Here is a 19,484-nt window from a genome sequence, read left to right on the forward strand (position 1 = left end):
TGTTGAGAACATTCTGCTGTGTAGTAATACCTCTGTACTTCCTTCAAGCACAAGCTCTCTGTGCATTGGAACCATGAAGGAGCCAAGCCTTGAAGAGGAGAATCCCCAGGTTGGAATGCAGAATGCATCCTTTGTCCTGCAAAAGCAGATATGGAGTGGATTGGAGAGAGATCAGTGGCCATGTCACGAGCTGTGACAGGTAAGGGTAACAAGTCTATCTTGACTTAGTGGAAGTAATTAATATGACGTGCTCCTTCTCTTTTTATTTTCGACAGGTTTTTCGACTGTAGGGGAAATGGAGAAAAGGCGCAAAGAAGGCTCTCATCCCAGGGAAGAAGAGGAGCATCATACAGAGTGTTGTCCCATCTCCACTCTGGAACAGCAGCACGGACATTTCTTGTTCAGGTGAGTAGTGAACAGGCCCGTGTCCCTCAGCATCTGAATAGATCATGGCCAAGGTTTGTGTGCCTGGAAGGTAAGCCACTGATAATGTAATATTGTGAGAGATGCACTAGTTCCATAGCATTATTGCTTCTGTGCAGAGGGAGGGTGACTTGGCTCCTCCTTGTCGATTTATGTAATAAGCACACGCTATATTGTCTGTTAGGACTCTCATGTGTGTCCCCTTGATCAGTGGGAGGAAATGAGAGCTTCAGAAGGCTGATGTGAAGGGATATCTCCATGGATGACCACCTGCCTTGTGTTGTAAGGTCATTTAGATGTGCATCCCGTCCTATGAAAGATGCATGGTGGCGAGAAGCAACAACGGAGAACTTTGCGAAAAGGGGATCCCTTTGAAAACATTTTCTGGGTCTTTCCACTAATCCAGGGATGGGTTTGTCTAGCCTGTCTCTGTTTGGTGTGTAAGCTGAACTGAACCACATCTGGAGACATCACATGTGAAGCCAGGCATTGGTACTACCACTTTGCCCGCTGCCATATGGCCTGAGAGTTGATATATCTGGCTGATATTTGGGGGCTGTTTTGTACAGTGTCTATGAGTGTGGCCAAAGAGAGGAATCTGTGCTGAAGTAGGAGTGCTTTGGCCCGTAATGAGCTGAGGTCAACTCTTATAAATTCCAAGCACTGTACTACAGTACACTTTACTTCACTACTACAGTGAGGGTTGATTTCTAGGCATTGATCTGCAGGCCCAGCCCCATGAATAAGTCTATCATGGTTTTGGTAACCTGGCGAGCCTCTTTGAAGGACCAGGCTCTGAGGAGACAATTGTCCAGGTAGGGGTAGATCATGATCCCCTGGGAGTGTAAGTGAGCAGCCACTACTGATGCAATCTTGGAAAATACTCCTGGAGCTGATGATAGCCGAAAGAGGAGTACTCTGTATTGGTAGTGGTTTTGTCCTAGGGTAAATCTGAAGAAATAGGCATCCTGAAGGTTACGGGCTCAAAACCTATCCCCACATTCCAATGCTGGAATAATCATTGCTAGAGTGACCATCTTGAATTTTTGACCTTTAACAAACTTGCTGAGTGCTCTGAGGTCTAGTATAGGTCTCCAACCTCCCTTTCTCTTGGGTATTAGGAAATAGCGAGAGTAAAAACCTTTGCCTCATAGATGTTGAGGTACTGGTTTTATGGCTCCTAACCGAAGGAGGCAATCTATTTCTTGTCATAGTATACTCTCTTGAGAAGGGTTCCAGAAGAGGAACAGGGAAGAGGTTGTGGGCAGGGGAGAGAGGTAAAGTGGATGGAATATCCTTTGTGAACAATTTCCAAAACCCATTGGTCTGATGTTATGCATTCCCAGGTGCTGCAGATCATGACAAGACAGTAGCCAAATGGGATAGGAGACACTGGTCAGCTGTAGATTTGAGGGGAGTGGTCTATCGACACCTCAATCAACCTATCATAATTGGTGTTTGGAGGTGGATGGTCTCTGAAGTTCATAAAAGTGCTGAGCCGAATATTGAGAGGTGCGTAATTTGTGTTGGGGCTGTGGAATAAATTTCTGTTTTGTCCAGGTGTGTACATTGCTAATAAGCAGAGAGTGGCCCTTGAATCTTCAAGGATATGGAGAGAGGTGTCCATCTTCTCTGCAAAGTGCTTAGTGCCTTCAAAAGAAAGGTCTTTGACAGTCGACTGCACCTCTTTAGGGAAGCCCAAAAGGTGTAACCACGATGCACGTCACATAACCATCACCATGGAGATGGACTGAGCCGCTGTGTTGGCTGCATCGAGGGCAGATTGTAGCACTGTTTTGGCTACTAGCTGTCCTTCCTGGATGATAGCTTTGAAGTGATTATACTGCAACTCTGGAAGCTGATCAATAAAGCTGTTAAGTTCTGAATAACTGACAGTCATATTTTGTCATTAAGCCTCGATAATTTGCTATTCAAAATTGTAACATGGCCGAGTAACAGGCTTTCCTCTCGAAGAGTTCTAAGCACTTTCAATCCCTATCACAGGGGTGGTTCTCATTTGGTACTGACAGCCCCAAGAGTTTACCACGTCGATGACGATGAGGCTGGGGAAGGATGGGAGAAAAGAAATTCTGTCTCCATAACCAGAACGTCATATTTTTTATTGGCCCACTTACAGATAGGCATCACCGATGTCCATAGGGATACTGCTCAAAGAACTAAAAAGGACATAGAGCACATTAACTCCTTTTCTCAGACACACTCCCAAAAAGGTAACCTAAGCCATCATTCTGGTAGTTCTCCCCACATAGCCTCTCTCTCAATCTGGGGGCCTCCAGGGGTTGGAGAGTGGAACAAAATTCCCAAGAAACAAGACACTGTTTCTCCCTGTATTCGCCTTTGAACTCAGAGGAGAAACAAAGACCTTCTCCAGAGCTTAGAAGAGGGGAAAAGAGTCAAGATTCAATATGGCAGACTCATCCATGTTCTATAAAGAGCTTAAGAAAAACATCTGATTCTCACAGGTAGGCCTGGGAAGAGAGCTGAAAGAGATGTTTATCGTCATCATCATCTCAGGTTCTAAATATTGTCCAAATTTGTATGCCATGGTATTCTTCCAGTGCTAACACAACTCTTTAGAATGAAAAAACTAAACACACAGGCATGTGGTACCATAAGAACACAGTAGATCTACTAAAGTACTACGAATGATTACAATATACTTGCCTTTGAATTTCACGGGCTAATAAATGCAGGATCTACCATGAGTTTGCGAGACCTCTTATCAGTTTTTGAAAGTAATTTAATTAAATTATTTAACTAATTACTTTCAACTAAAAATGCTGCAGGAAAAAATGAAGTCTCTTTAGATTTGATGTATCTTCTCAGCTTAATTAACACAAGCTTTTCCTGGTTTAATTTGTACTTAATAAGCAGGAACTTTACTCAATTTGCTAATTACTACATTTTCAAGCTGTTTTCTTGAAATAGATGCCAGCCTACCACACTAGGAACCCAAATTTCCGTAGTTACCTCGAATTACATAATTGTCCAGAGCCTCTTCCATTCTTTGCAATGCTTCAGCTCTATCAGAGCCATATGTAATTAGCTAAAAATAAAGGTATTTAAGTCAGGTATAAAAATTCAGTTTTAATTCATGAAATATAATAATTTTCTTTTAAAAAAAACTTCATAAATCATATGTTTAGATATTCCATTTACAGAAATCATTTTGCACATATTACTGTCTGTCTACTGGAGCACTTCCCCAAAACAAGAGAGAGGCCTCTCAACTCTCTGGCATCCAGATACAAAAGATCAAGTTTTTTTCTTTATATGAGTTAAGCATATCTATATCTGGCTCTCTATTCTTCTTAGAGTCACACACAAAAATCGATTAAAGATCAGGAACTCTCACTGTGAATTTCCATATTTCTTGAGGTTTTGTTTTCTTGTAAGTTTAATTCCTGGTGTTTTAAAACACTAACTATAATGTCCTTGTAGCAATTTTATCCTTAAATAACTACAATATACTCTCAAACTTTAACTTCTATTTAACATTTTTTGTCAGGGATTACGGCCCTATAATTTCTCAGAAAAATCAAACAGTTAGACTGATGTGGGAAAAATCTGTGAGACTGCAGGCCGCTGTTTAATATGCTTTTAGAAATCAGAAAACATAACAAGAACAATAAAAAACAAGTAAAAGAGTGAATTAATTTCTGTGAGATCAGACATATTTATAAATTTTCTTCCATATTAAGCTTCCTTTTCAATATAGCCTCTTTTCTCTCATGTTTCCTTTATGCATATCACATCCAGCAGCTTTGAAATATTGGCTCATTACTAAAAAATCTCTCTTCATTTAAAAATTTTGTATCTAAAACTAGTATTTCATATATTAGAACATAAAAAAAAAATCAACTCACTTTTGAGATCATGGGATCATAATAAATGCTAATATCACTTCCTTCTTGTATGCCACTGTCAACACGTACCTTCAAAAAATAAAAAAGGAGCAAATATAATTTCACAGTGGAACAAAAACCAAGTTTTGACCTCACAGAAGACATACATCTCATACTTTTAAACTGGACAAGTTTCATGAGAAGATAAAATATTCTTTTCACCAAGGGCTAGAAAATCCCCTCCCACTTACCCTTTGTGGGAAGAATACCTATGAATTACTCTCCTCTTAAAAAAAAAAAAAAAAAATGAATGAATGCAAACTTGCACTGTTAGTCAAAATCACTTTTTTCTTGTAAAATTCAGAGCAAAACAGATTTGGCTTTTGATTACTCTATCAATTTATGGTGGTTTATACAACTCTAAATCTGAACTCTCAATGCAACCAATGCTGACTTAATTACTGCAATAAAATACACTTGTAATTATTCCTCCAACTGACACCTGGCATGCAAGATGCCCCGTGTAATCGCATTCTTTCTGAGTATGTATGTAATCACATCCCTTTTGCCCCACTATAGCCCTTCTGAGGGCTCCAGTGGAGACACAACTAAGGCTCATTCAGCAGGAACTTTGGAGTTCTGTTTATCAGCTCTATAGGAATACTAGTCTTGTAGCTTTCATGTCTGTAATACTTTCCTTTTCTGCCTCACCCTCTCCACTGTAAAACATTTTTTTTTTCTGTTGCTGCTGTTCCCCTGGGTGTTTAATGTTTACACAGCTTTTTCCATGGCTTTGCTTTGTAAGGACACAGCCTCAATTAAAGCTCTGATTCCGCAATTTTCATAGGAAAAAAATAGCACAAGTTCAAAAATTTCTTTTGAAGAAACTGATTGCTGTTAACCAGCCAACAAGTCAGTTAGTATATTGCTGATTCTTGTTTTTATCTCTCAGTTTGATTTCATCAGTGTGACACTGAGGTTAGCCATATAAAACTTTTAAAATGAGCAATTTCTGAGAAATAAATATTTATTAAATTGTTGCTGTTGAACTTTGGAATCTAAAGCACTTTAGTGTTTTTTTAATCAAAGTAATTCAAGACTGATAAATGCATCCCAGTGATCTTAAGGACAGAGGAATCCAATTGAAGTTGCTGAAACACCAGGGCTTTGATATTTTGCATTGTAAAGGGGGTGGCAAGTAGGACCTAGAAACTCACTTAAATCTCCACCTATGGGAAGAAATCTTTCTAATAAACAGCAGCTCATCTGATTGCAGCAAGGCAAAAAAAAAAAGGTCAACACAACGGCTGTTAGGCCTTTAATATTTTAATTTAGGCAATTACCAAGGGATCACATGTAGAACCTCTTGTCTAAAGAATCCACATGAGGACAGGATGATGACTTAATTATCCAAATAACCTAAAAGATATCCCAGTAGCTTTATTCTCTTTCTTCAATGAGAACTACATCCTAACATGGATTTAATGATCATTTTCTTTTTTAAACACTTTAATTGAATATTAATACACACACAATATATTTGTATTTGCAGTTCAACAGCACCTTCACTATAAGAAATCAAGATGCTTTATAAACAATTAGTTAGCCCTACAACAGAACTGAGTGGTAAATGCCATTATTATCCCCATTTTACAGATGATGAGGCATAGCAAGGTCACAAAGGAAATATGTAGCAGGAAATTCAGACTTTTTGATTCCCATTCTTATAACTATTAAGCCATCCTTCCTCTCTGTACAGGTACATACATACATGAATGAATACATCCATACACAGAGATAGAAAGAACTATTAAGATATCTAGTCCATCCCACTGCCAATCAAGACTGTTCCCTATAGGCAGCATATTGCTTCTTGTACTGCACAGTACATACACATATATAACGTGAAGCATACCTGTGTACATAATCTATAATGCATGGCATTTATATAGCACTTTTCATTTCCAAAGAAACAAACACATGTAAAGTAATTAATCCTTACAACACCCCTGTGAGGTATACAAATCTTATTATCCCAATTTTACAACGAGAAAACATATAAATAAGGTCCAAATTCAGATGTGAAATAAGCAGATGCAACTGTTCCTGAAGGAAAAGGAGTAGGCACCGTTTATGCCAGTGCTGATTTTGGCCAAAAGAAGTTCAGTGATTGGCTGTTAGTGGAAGAATTAGGATTAGAAAACAGAACTTCCTGGCTCCCTATTACATGCTTAGTACACTAAACAATGCTTCCACTGTATATACTGTATACACAAACTTATACATAATGTACTTGGGTATATCCACACTAATTTAAAAATTCAAATATACTGAAAAACAAGGAACTAAAAAAAGAGTCTTGAAAATTTGCTTTATAATTTCATAAAATTATGAAAAAAGTACCTGGGGCCAGTTGGTATGTAATAAAAGCTTTCATTCCTTCTAAAAATTATTCTTCATAAAATAAAACACAGAAAAGCTACATAAAAATGACAAACTGATAGCAGAAAGGAAATAATTTTACCGTCTTCAATTCTGTCTCTTCTGCTTAGGTATATCAGGGGGCTGATAACAACAGGTGATCCTGTAAACTATAGTGTGCAAAATTGGATATAACAGAAACCTTTATTTTAGAGATCCCTGCTCTAGTGTGTTTATCTTGATAGATAATAGTAATACTTATTAGCATTACTTTTTCTTAATGTTTTTCCTTTTCTCAGTATTTTTTTTAAATACTACAGGGATTATACAAGTCAAGATCCTTTCACAGCCCAAACAGTTCCAGTGGTGTAGTACTGTGGTGCAGTTGTGTATTACTGCATCATAGTGTTAGGTGCTCTAGGAAAACATAATCATAGAAGATTAGGGTTGGAAGAGACCTCAGGAGGTCATCTAGTCCAACCCCAACTAAAATCATCCCAGCAAGAGCTTTGTCAAACTGGGCCTTAAAAACCTCTAAGGAAGGAGATTCTACCATCTCCCTAGGTAAACCATTCCAGTGTTTCACCACCCTCCTAGTGAAACAGTTTTTCCTAATATCCAACCCAGGCTTCCCTCGCTGCAACTTGAGACCATTACTCCTTGTTCTGTCATCTGCCACCACTGAGAACAGTCTAGCTCCATCCCCTTTGTAACCTCGCTTCAGGTAGTTGAAGGCTGCTATCAAATCTCCCTTCGCTCTTCTCTTCTGCAGACTAAATAAGCCCAGTTCCCTCAGCCTCTCCTCATAACCTATGGCTTCAATCCTGCAATGAACAGTGCACTGGCACACCACTTTGCCAGCATGACATCCTACTAACTTATGCACCCAGAGTTTTACCCACAAACAGTTTACTGCAATATTGGGGTGTAAGAGACAGACAGACCTACTCTACCTTCCCCAGGCTTCAGAGCCCAAGCTCTAGCCCCAGCTTCAACATGCTGTCTTCACAGCTATTTTGAGAGCTCTAGCATAAGCCCTATTAGCCCAACTCTGTTGACTTGAGCTGGGAGGCTCACTACCACAAACTATGTCAACATCAGCACCCTTAAAGAATGGATTGTTGATCACATTAGCGAAGAATGGCTTTGGAGCTCTTCAAATCTTAATGCCAACTGCAACACAGTCAGTTTGTTACAACATGCAAGAGTAATAAGTTTCTATTGTCATAATCTTGATGATACTTATTTCTTTGTAGTTATTCAATTTTTAAAAAAAGCTTAAAATGAGGTTCTCACTAGCCCTAAAAATCATACTCTGAACTAGCAGCTAGTACATTTAAAAATTATTATAATCTCAAACCCAGTATAGAATTCTTAGAGCATAGGAAAAACATTTCCCCAATGCCCCATCTTCCTAACTTTCCTAGTCACTTTTCTACTTCCCCTATCCACCCACCCAGCCACATACCCCTACCTCCTTTAATTTGAAAAACAACCAAACTAAGTTCAAATCACCCTTGTAAGATGCCACTCCTGAGACTTTCTATGCCAAATTTTAGCTCAGAGCAAATTTTTAGACAACTTATCTTTTGAAAACAGGAATTTATAAAAGAAATGGCAAAGCACCAATAGCTTCAATATAATTACCAAATTCTTCAGTCAAATCAATTTTGTTCTTAATTATGTGACATCCTCAGAAGACAAATTAATCTCCAGTATTGCACATTTTCTGCTGCTAAAGAACAGACCAAATATATGGTTTGCTAAATAAAAATAGAACAGCTTTTTTTTTAATAAGACAACGAGAGTGAACAGAAAGAAAATAGCCCAGCTACTCTGTATGAGATCCTCAAACCATTTCTCTGAAGCCTCCAGCATAATTAAAATTTCTTTCTTCAGTACCACGATGGGCCATGTGAAGCTATCAGTCGTCTCCCACCCTTCATTTTCAATTCACCTCTCCCCATAGCACAACTCCCAGCCCGCCCTGTCTACCTGACAAGTGACAGCCCAATCTGATTAAATGCTTGCAAGGGAGGGGACTTGAGGGCCTCCATGACAGGCCAAAAGTGATCACCATGGAGATACATAATTACAGCTGTCAACGCGTCTACTGTCCTGCTGGCATCAATTTGATTGCTCCCAGCAATAATGATAGACAAAGCTTGGTGTGCACTCTCCTGCACCCAATCACTTTATCTGTTCCGTGGTCCATTTAGCTGACATGCAACATTCACACAAGCAAATAACAGCAGTAAGCAGAACATTTAAGGCATTTTAATTGTTTTTTCTTTCTATGGATGGCTCACAAGCGCAAATGTTATTACATAAAACTCCTGCTGCAACATTAATTGAAGAAAGATTTGGTGGGACAAAGACTGTAGGGGGTATAGTTTGTCCATTATCACTTGTACTTTCAACAGGTCTCACGTTTGGAAAATTGCAAATTGCAAAAACTTGCAAGGGCAAAATGTTTGACATCCTGTTAGCTATTACAACGTGGCAAAAATGTCTAACAACCACTAGCGTAATCATTATAAATTATTAAATACACTATTTGTTTCATTAAAAAAATGTTTAGATACATCTCATGATACTTGTTTTCTTATCTTCTATTTAACGTCACATAATGCCTGTTAAATCTTCACAATTTTTTCTTCTGCTTTCAGGCTTTGAACACAGCATGAAGCCTTAAAGCCCACAAAGGGTCAGGTCCCTTTAGAAAGCATATGGGCAAAAACAATTTAAGAAGTGAAATAAATCATGTATCCAACAACATCTCCAAATTTAGGATTCCTCTTGTAATCTTTCACTATTTTCCATTCAAGTAATCATATTCACAGATGGCACAGTCTTGTGCTTCCACCAGCTGACACAGTGGATTTATTACTTATTACTTTGATTATACAAAAAGGAGATGTCCCTGTTCTTTTATTGGAGCAAAAACCTGTTTGTTAAGGAGCCACTCTGCATAGTTAGACTATGTTTAATAATCACTTCAACTGTAACAAATGGCATTTGCTTCTTATAGGCTGCAAATTTGAATACCAGTCCAGCTTCTCTTTGGAGTATTCAGTCCTTTGCAGTTAAAGAGTTAATTCAACATCTGATTATGCTATTTGCTCTACAGCATATTTATATTTGAGGCTTGTTTGAAAGGATTAAACAGAAGAAAACTTTATAGCTTTACAGTCCAATTTGGTTAACACTGTATTTTTTTAATCATCTTAAATTAGCACAAATAATAGTATCAACTACCTTTAACAATGATAGAAACTAAGGGCCTGATCGTCAGACGGACTAAGCACCTGTGAAGATCTGAAGTTCTCAGCACCTACGAAAATCAGAGCCTAGGTCACTTACATTGGGCACATGTAGCGGTTCTTGGTATTGAGACAATCTACCAATAGATGGCAGACCGAAAGATTTGTAGGGATCCTGAAATGAAGGTAAAACATGAGAAAGCATTAATTTAGAGACATTACATACAGAAAACAAGGTTAAGTAGTTGCAAAATTAACAGCTTCTACCACTTCTATTTTGATTAACATTCTGTTTCCAGAATTACTTATTGTCAGGCCATTTTCCCTTTTTCCACTGAAGAATTGGAACATTTATTAAAACCTCATCTTTCTGAAATGCAATTATTAAAGCAGAAAAGAGTATTTCTTCCTAGTCTTTATAGCAGGGGTCGGCAATCTCTGGCACACAGCTTGGCAGGGTAAGCACCCTGGCAGGCCGGGCCAGTTTGTTTACCTGCTGCATCAGCTGGTTCAGCCGATCGCGGCTCCCACTGGCCATGGTTCGCCGCTGCAGGACAATGCGGGGCAGCGGAAAGCCACAGCCAGCACATCCCTCAACCTGCTCCGCTTACCACAGCCCCCATTGACCTGGGACACTGAACCGCGGCCAGTGAAAGCCGCAATTGGCCAAACCTGCCAACAGGGCAGGTAAACAAACCGGCAACTCTGCCAGGGTACTTACCCTGGAGAGCCACGTGCTAGAGGTTGCCAACCCCTGCTTTATAGTATCAACTCCTCAGCCATCTTCAAGCTTTAGTATTTTGGGGTGGAGGGAAAGGAAGGAATGACATAAAAGAAGTTTTTCAAAGGCAAAACGGGTAGTTAGGAGCTCATCTCCCTTTGACTTTCTATGTGAATTGGGTCCTTTGTGACTTTAAAAATCTCACACATAATACTACTTACAAACTTATCAGTACAGCAAATTCTGTGGTGAACAGAACAACATATACACAGTGAAACAGGATTCTGTTGTTTGAACTCTTTAATATTCGTAGATGGTTGAACAAAAATTCTGAATACCAACTACCTTAGTAAAGCCATACTAATAATCAATGCACATTTTGTATCATTCAAATCACAAATACATTTATTCTTCATCCAAATAGTCATATACATCCTGTAATGAGCAAAGAGAGCGACAAATTACTGTGTCATGAAAAATAAAGAAAGAGGGACAAAAGAAATTAAGATGTCTTGGGAAATAAAAGCAGAAATAGTCAATGGGAAAACACATACCAAGATGCTGATTTTTTTTTAAAAAAAAAGATTGCCTATAGTATCAATATTCTGAAAACAAAATGAAGACAGCTGAATATCATTCATTCAATAGACAAGTTGAAATTTCCAAATATCAAAAACCATGATAATAACACGTTAAAAACTTACAATACCAGTCTTAGCCATGCTTAAAAAGAGAATTTTTTTAATTCAGATTTTTTGTTGTTGTTGTTGTTTTGGTTTTTCTTTTTTTGCTATTACTATGAAGAGTCATAACGTAACTGTGTACTTATGGTTTTGAAATTCACTTTCCAAATTGGTCATATAAAGCAAATGTAGCTGCAGAAGAGCAAACATCCTTCCTGAACTATTAGCAAATGTCTCGGTACCATTAAAAATTTGGCAGCTTACAAAATTTTCCCCAAATATTTAAGCCAAAAGGTTTAAGAAAAACATGGAGGTGAGCAAACCTGAAGTACTGGTTAATAGTTCAGAAGAAAATGAAATATACCCCAATCATCATATTAAATTAGGCTGAAAATATGCCATGAACTTCCTTTGAAATGATTATTGGCTACTTGCAGGAGATACATTTTTAGACAAACCTATTTGGCAACAATTTTGGTCTCAGGCTATTCTTTTGAATTACAACATAAAAATCCACATAAAACTTTCTTTAATCAATTGTGTTACATACAGTAAATCACAAATCTCAAATTATAAATCTTGACATCACCTTGGTGCCTATCTACACCTGGGTATTACCGTTCCACATCCAGCCTCCCACCCCGTATCATTTATTTTACCTCAGCATAAACTCGACATTCAACTGCCCAGCCGTTGATGGGAATATCAGCTTGTTTGTGCCTGAGAGGGTAACCCTTAGCAACACGGATCATTTCTTGGACTAGGTCCAGGCCAGTAATGCATTCTGTGATGGGATGTTCAACCTGCAAGGTCAAGAACTGACAATCAGTAGGCAACAAAACCAACCAAAAAAACCCATTATAAACAAATACAGATAAACAAAGGTATCATCAGCCAAAAATGGGACAAGGGTTAATTTTCAACTCCAGGCTTTTTTCACCAAACCAAACTGAAGAGACAAGCAAATCAAAAGAAAAAACAAACAAAAATCACACACACACACACACAACAGTAACCATCTTCTTTTCAAAAAACCTAAATGAAATAAATAAGCAATTTGTAAATACAATAACTAAGCATAAGGAGTAAAAGCAAAACTACAAAAAAGTATGAAAGTACGTTTTATTTTTTACAACATAATGGTATTTGGTGCAGACGTGTTAGTTTCTTGTTTGTTTGGAAGTACAAAGAAGGAGGACTAATTTTTAATCTAGCTATGTAATGTATTTTAACTGAAATCCTCAAAGTAGCTGATAATCAACCCATTCTGCTACACTTAACATGGCATGTACAGGAGCAGCTTACGATTTTCCATAGAGCTAGTCTACCCTAAATCTCACCCATTCGCCTGCTTTCACTAACCTGTCCTGACAAGCAACCAGATTAGCGTAATCTTACATCAGCGCAGTGTAGCAGAAATGAGCAGATGGATCCTTCAGTTTTTTTCCCTCCAGACTTATCTGTGTAGTGCTTAGCAGGCACAATAGCTGGGCTGGACCAGTCGAGTCTCTCTGTTCTCTCAGCAAATTGCTGCTAACGGCTTTGGATGATGCTGTCATGGGAATACCCATCATTCACACTAAAGCTGGGTTGGACTGGGTGCGTGTGCAAACTTACATGCATGCACACACACATGGTTTTTTATGTGGTTGTAAACTGAAAATGTTTATTAACTTAGAGCAATCTCTAACGATTGTGGAAAAGTTGTGAAATGAAAGAACCCAGAGAAGATGGGTTATGGTCCTACGACGTAGACACAAAGACACATACTATTAGCATGTGATACACACAATGAGAGCATTACAACTTCCCAAGTAAAAAATAGGACAGAACTGCCATTTTTATTATAAAATGTTTTTGTTCTAGGGGTCAAATATCCTAAGAAAATGCACTTCACAATGATTTCTCTATCATGAGATGTCATATAATATACATTTTATGACACAGGAAAAGGTCAATGAACAAACTAGTTGTCTTCCTTACTTCAAGTACACTAATTGAAGGAAAACAGTTAATCATTATAATAATCTTGTGGTTTATCAGAGCAAGACGAAGCACTGGTCTTAAAAAAAAAGATTGCTTTGTAAAAATAAACAGATGGCAATCATAATTAGCCCTGTGTGTGTTGTGAGTGTTTTTATAGTTTCAACAACATTTTAAGACATTTTGACATAATTTTAATGACAAATCATCACTGAAATAAGCACCTATTCTTTGAAGTATAAAAATGGTCTTGAAAATGGGGACCTGATTATGCAGTTTAAGAACATACCTTTGGGAGTCAATCTTGATTTTACCTAGCACACGATACTCTCTAGTATGTCACACTTAATAACCCTATTTGGAGTATCTGGGAAACAATTCAGCAGCCACCTTGTGGTGTTACACTGCAGCACTTAATTTTGTTATTAAAACAAAGTTTTAATAGAAAGTTACTTATATATCAATTATTTGGTCAAGAAAACTTGTTCTCACAGTTAGGATTTTAATTTAAAAATTACCTTTATAAACATTTTCAGAATTTTAATACTGGGAAAAAATATGTAACATTTCTCTAAAGAAGACATTTTTATTATTTAGCCTCATCATTTTTCTTGGATTACACTTGGCATTCCAGGCACAATAGCGGCATTGTGGTTTTCAGCTTTATTGTTGATGATCAAAATAGGATGGAATGTTTCTGCAAAGAGAAATATTTTTGTTGTTTGTTTCTTAAGTCTCACAAACATTTATTTAATCTACTCTACAATAAGACTCTTTGACTTAGTCAATATTATCTTGTTGCTTCACAAGTCTCCCTTTGTATTTGAAGAAAATGGTATTAAGAAAATATGGCAAGCAAGCTTTTTTATATACATAGTCCATTGGAACTAATCTAGATACTATTTTATTAGTAATTTCTAGTCACACATTTTGTTAACACACTCGCATTGTTAAATCTCCAAAATATAATCCATAAAATGGGGTGGAAACTGAGCTGTATATTTTAAACTGAATTTTTTAATTCAATATCTCAGTGGCATGAAGCAGTCAGTTTTTTTTAGTCTTTGCAATTCATTTTTTGAATATTTTTAGCAATAAGCAGAGCATGAAGCCTATAGTCCAAAAGAGTAAAACTGTTCTATCCTGTTCAAACTAAGGCCCTGATCCTGCAATACACTCCCCGAGGATGCAAGGATCCACAACATAGAACTCATGGACAGGATCTGAACCTAAGGGTCTAATCCCACAGATCTTACTGAGGGGTAAAAGGAAACCAATATATCTTTTTTCCCTCAAATAATGGAAGGATTGTGATTACGTCACTAATTATATTTTTTTGTACATGGTGGTCTTGGATTTATTTCCCCTTTCCTTCCCTATTTTTCTTTAAATAGATTTCCCCATTTAATGTAATCTTCCTTTTTTTGGCAAGTTATTCTATTTTACTTTTACTCTTTTCAGAGATCTACTCTTGTTTTTCCTGCTTATAACAGATTTATAATCTTCTTTTTATATTAATTTTCTTTCCCTCCTCCAACCTATATTTCCATACTAGCTATGGGGAGAGGGATAGTTCAGTTGTTTGCACATTGGCGTGCTAAACTCAGAGTTGTGAGTTCAATCCCTGAGGGGGCCACTTAGGGATCTGGGGCAAAAATCAGTACTTGGTCCTGCTAGTGAAGGTAGGAGGCTGGACTCGATGACCTTTCAGGGTCCCTTCTAGTTCTAGGAGAAAAGTATTACTATTATCCGTGTGTTTAGGGGCAAGTCTACTCTAAAAATTAAGTCAACATACAGCCGCTGCAGTAATTAAAATGCTTTTGTATGTTCACACTACACTCCTTGTGTCGGTGGCGCGCGAACTAACCAGGGTGCTTGCACTGATTTAACGGTCAGTGTGAGGGCATTGTGGGACAGCTTCTAAAAGGGAGCAAAAGTGATGTAAGCAACACAATGTCTACACTGACACTGCATCAACCTAACTACACTGACTTAAGCAGTAAGCCTCTCGCAGAGGTGGCGTTACTAAATCAGTGTAGCAGGTGAGTTACAACAGTGGAAGCTACTTTCTGTCAACCTACTTGGTACACCAGGCCTATGCTTCAATTTGTCTCCCATGATGTTAGCTCTCCATTGCACTCACATAGTAATACCAGCTCCCTGAGTGGCGCTGAGCCATGGTTGACACACTGAAGTCAATGCAGCGTGAATATAGACACTACATTACCAATATTGACCCTAGCAGTTCTCCAGCAGCTTTCCCACAATAACGAACCTTGACCGCTCTGGTCATAATTGTGAAGTCCTCTGCCCTAGGGCCAGAGAGACCAGAAACTCCACTCCTGCCTTTTAAAACCCTGTGAATTTTTGAAATGCCTTTTTCAGAGTGTCCATCTTGGCGAGCATACCTAGCAGCTCTCCATTGCAGTGTGCAACTGCCCCGCTGACCATGCCTGCTATGCACTCCAGACGCACTTCTGGACTAGAGTACACAGGAGATATTGGATCTCCTGGACCTGTGGGGAAAAGAGACTGTACAGGCATAGCAATGAAACAGCCATAGAAATGTGGACATCTACAAAATTGCATGAGGGATGCAGAAGTACCACCACAGGGATCAGCAGCAGTGCTGCATAAAAACATACACAAAACCCAACATGATAATTTAAATACGTTTTCAGCTTGATGGGATTTGAAACACTGGACATATTTAACCCCCGAAATTGAGTTTTCCAAAGGAAACTCAGCTGAACCATAATTTTAGTGGCATTATTGAATACTTCAACACACTTAACGGAGGTCCCACCACCACGCTACCAAGGAGCCCGACTCACAGGTCCCTGACAAGAGCAGTGAGGACAAGGTGGTAGTGCGGTGGAGAATAGGGGACATGTGACTGGCTAGGGTCCAGCTATGCTGCAAGCCAGAAGCTGTTTTGAGACTCCACCACAGTCCAGCCAGAAGTGTGATATCAGCTAAAAATCACAACTGCCTGTGGAGAATGGTGCCAGTATCCAGTGCCACTGCCCTATACTCAGTTCCATGCAACCTAGCAATTCCCTCATTTTCCTCACCCCTGGCAGGCCATACTCAACATGGCTGGAGCTGTGAGTAGCACCCTGCATATGCACTCGGAAGCAAAAGAGTGTCAGTGAGGGAGCCAGGAAAGGGAGTTCTGAATCTTAACATTCGCTTTCCATTGTGACTATACTGACAGTGGTACCTCTGTGTTTTATCTGTAGCTTCTGCAGCTGTGGGCTTGAGGGGTTTGCCAACCACACCAGTGAAGTGCTTGAAGATCCTGCAACCTAAGGTTACATCAGATGGTGACCATAAGGCCTGGAGGATGAATATTGCAGACTGTAGGGAGGCCCATAAGTTGGAGAGGGAGATGCACCAGGACATAATAGGTCTTTTCGAGCAGCAAACAGATGCTGCAGACACGTGTGGACCTATAGGCTCAATAATCCCAGGCTCACCGGCCTTTGCTGTTCATGGAGAATTTCAGTATAGCCCCACCCAATAATCCCCCCACCCCCCGAAGATTCCACGTTGCATCAGGGGTCGCATCCCTACCCCTGCCACTCCGCTACTGGGGATATTCAATACAACCACAGCTTCACATAGATCAACCTTAGTTCTCACAGGTCAGTGTATGTGTTGCTAAAATGGAAATCAATGTTCCTTCTGTTCCATATATTTATTAGTTTTAATATATTTTCTTTTAACTTGCACAGAATATTTTGAAGTGTTTTCATTACTCAAAAGTATTGTCCGGAAAATAATTAATCTTTATTAGTTGCTAACATATGCAGCAGAGTGCCTGGCAGTACTGAAAACACCCACCCACTTGTTATTGTACTCTGTGACATAACTAACAGGATCAGTGACAAACACAGTATAATAGGCATAAATGTACAGCAAGCACCACAGAATTAATAGGTGCACTGTCAGTGATATATGCATAGATATGCACCAAGCACCACACAATTCCCAACAGGATCCCAAAGAGCAGAGCCAGGGAGAGCACAGGACACCACAACTCATTACTCTGGCTCGCTGTTACAGTGCTCTTTCAAAACCTTCCTGAACCATACAGTGCCACACTGAGCTCTTCTGATTGCCTTTGTGTCTGGCTGTTCAAACTTAGTGGACAGCTGCTACAGCCTGGCAGCAACTTTTCCCTGTTGGCATCACAGATATTATGCAGGATGTAGTGGGCAGCTATAACCATAGGGATATTTTTCTCACTGAGATCCAATCTTGTGAGCGAACAATGCCAGCATTTGTTCAGATTATCAAAATCACATTCAGCTGTCATTCTGCACATGCTGAGCCAGAAGCTGAGGTGGTTAGTGTACAGCCTCATGAGCCAGAGGAGTAAAAGGTAGGGTGGGTCCCCTAGGATCATTATAGAATTTCAACATCGCCACTGATAATCTGCTGGCCGGGAAAGAAAGTCCCTGATTATAGCTTTCTGAACAGTCCTATGTCCTTAAAGATACAAGTGTCATGCAACTTCCCTGACCAGCCAACACCGATGTCAGTGAAGCATCCCCAGTGATCCATTACCACTTGCATAACCACAGAAGATTAACCCTCTCTGTTGATATACTATGTAGCAAAATGGACTAGTGCCACAAAAGGGATATGTGCACCATCTATCACTCCACTACAGTTTGGGAACCTCACTGCTGAAAATCCATCCACCACACCCTGCACATTGCAGAGAGTCACAAACCTGGGCCTTGCACACTTGCATAACAACAGCCCCCACAGTGGATTTTCCAATTCCAAAATGATGAATGGTGTTCCACTAACTGGTAGCAATTCAGCATTCCAAGTTTCCAGAGTGCAATCGACACTCATTTCTCCACTGTGAGTGCAGCTCACATTCTAGTGTCCCTACCAGAGGGCTTGGGCAAGATCTGCATACAGATCCAAGAATGTGGCCTTGCCCATACAAAAGTTCTGCATACACCATTCGTCATCCCAAGCCTGTATTACAATGCGATCCCACCAGTCACTGATAGTTTCTCTTTACAGTTCACTCTTGGTGGTGTGTCCCTAGACCAACTATCTTGACTTGGTTATAGTTATGTCCCACAGCAATCTACCCTCCAGGAAATAGTCATGTTCCCTGTAGTTCTTCCTTTGGCTCTGCAAATACTGGAGGATCGTATGTCCTGTGCTTGCAACACTCATGACAATAGTGCAGAGCTCTGCAGACTCCATGCTTCCATCAGAGCAAGTCCCGCATGGGTCTGTGGTATTTTAAAAACAGGTGCAAAAATTATGGGATAAAGACGGATTATGCAGTGAAGAGAGCTGCATAACAGGAACCTGACACCGCAGTCGCAGTCACTCCTGTGCGACTCATTTCTGCCTCACCATGCCTTGCCAAAATTTCCAAAAAGATAGTGTGCTGGACAGTGGCAAGTACCACACTGTGATACCAACCCATGGTGCACCGCATTGTGCACTGAAACCAGCACTCCTGGTGAGTATACACAGCACCGATGCAAGAAAGCAAGTACACATGCACCCAAGCAATATACTAACTGCGACAGCTTTGTGTTGACGTAACTTGCATTGGCAACGTTTATCAAACAGACATGCCTTTAGGCTGCTAAATCAAAACTTTATTTTATTAAAAAACTGGTTTAAATAGGCTCACGAAACAAGCCCTGACAGGATGGAGACAAGCTAGGCAGGAGCGGGAGGGCCTGGTATAAAACTGGGAAAGTTGGCAGCAGAAAGGTGCTGCAGTGTGGAGGTATGCAGTCACCCTCTTGGCTCAGAGAGTGAAAGGAGGAAACTCAAGTGGGAGCAGAAGCCATGGGATCCTGGCCCTGAAGGCAGGGTTTACCCAGAAGGGTGCTGGAGCAGAAGCCTGATAGAGGTGGAGTAGGAAAACACCCAGGGAAATGCCAGCAAGGTCTTAGACAGTGCAGGCCTTGGCCACTGCTTTAAGGGTCTCTGACCTAGAATCTAGAGTAGCAGTAGGGTTCCCCTACTGGCCACTGGGGAAGAGCCATAGCTTTGAATTAGAGAATTGGAAGAACAATAGTCAGATAGCCAATCCAGTGACTTAATACCCAAGAAGGGGGAAGCCATATAGGGA

The 19,484-nt window shown here is 39.6% G+C and overlaps 1 protein-coding gene across 5 annotated transcripts in view; it reads right to left on the minus strand.

Annotated features, from left to right (window-relative positions):
- Positions 1 to 19,484, minus strand: part of PCCA (propionyl-CoA carboxylase subunit alpha) — a 477,837-nt gene that overhangs the window by 264,529 nt on the left and 193,824 nt on the right. For all 5 annotated transcript variants that reach the window (XM_075061511.1, XM_075061508.1, XM_075061510.1 and 2 more), the window contains 4 exons: positions 12,037 to 12,180; positions 10,074 to 10,148; positions 4,311 to 4,379; positions 3,415 to 3,490 (listed from right to left, as the gene is read on the minus strand). In XM_075061511.1, the coding sequence (XP_074917612.1) occupies positions 3,415 to 3,490; positions 4,311 to 4,379; positions 10,074 to 10,148; positions 12,037 to 12,180 (364 nt within the window). The remainder of the gene's footprint in view (positions 1 to 3,414; positions 3,491 to 4,310; positions 4,380 to 10,073; positions 10,149 to 12,036; positions 12,181 to 19,484) is intronic.

This window comes from Chelonoidis abingdonii, chromosome 1, assembly GCF_003597395.2.
Source record: "Chelonoidis abingdonii isolate Lonesome George chromosome 1, CheloAbing_2.0, whole genome shotgun sequence".
Lineage (NCBI taxonomy): Eukaryota > Metazoa > Chordata > Testudines > Testudinidae > Chelonoidis > Chelonoidis abingdonii.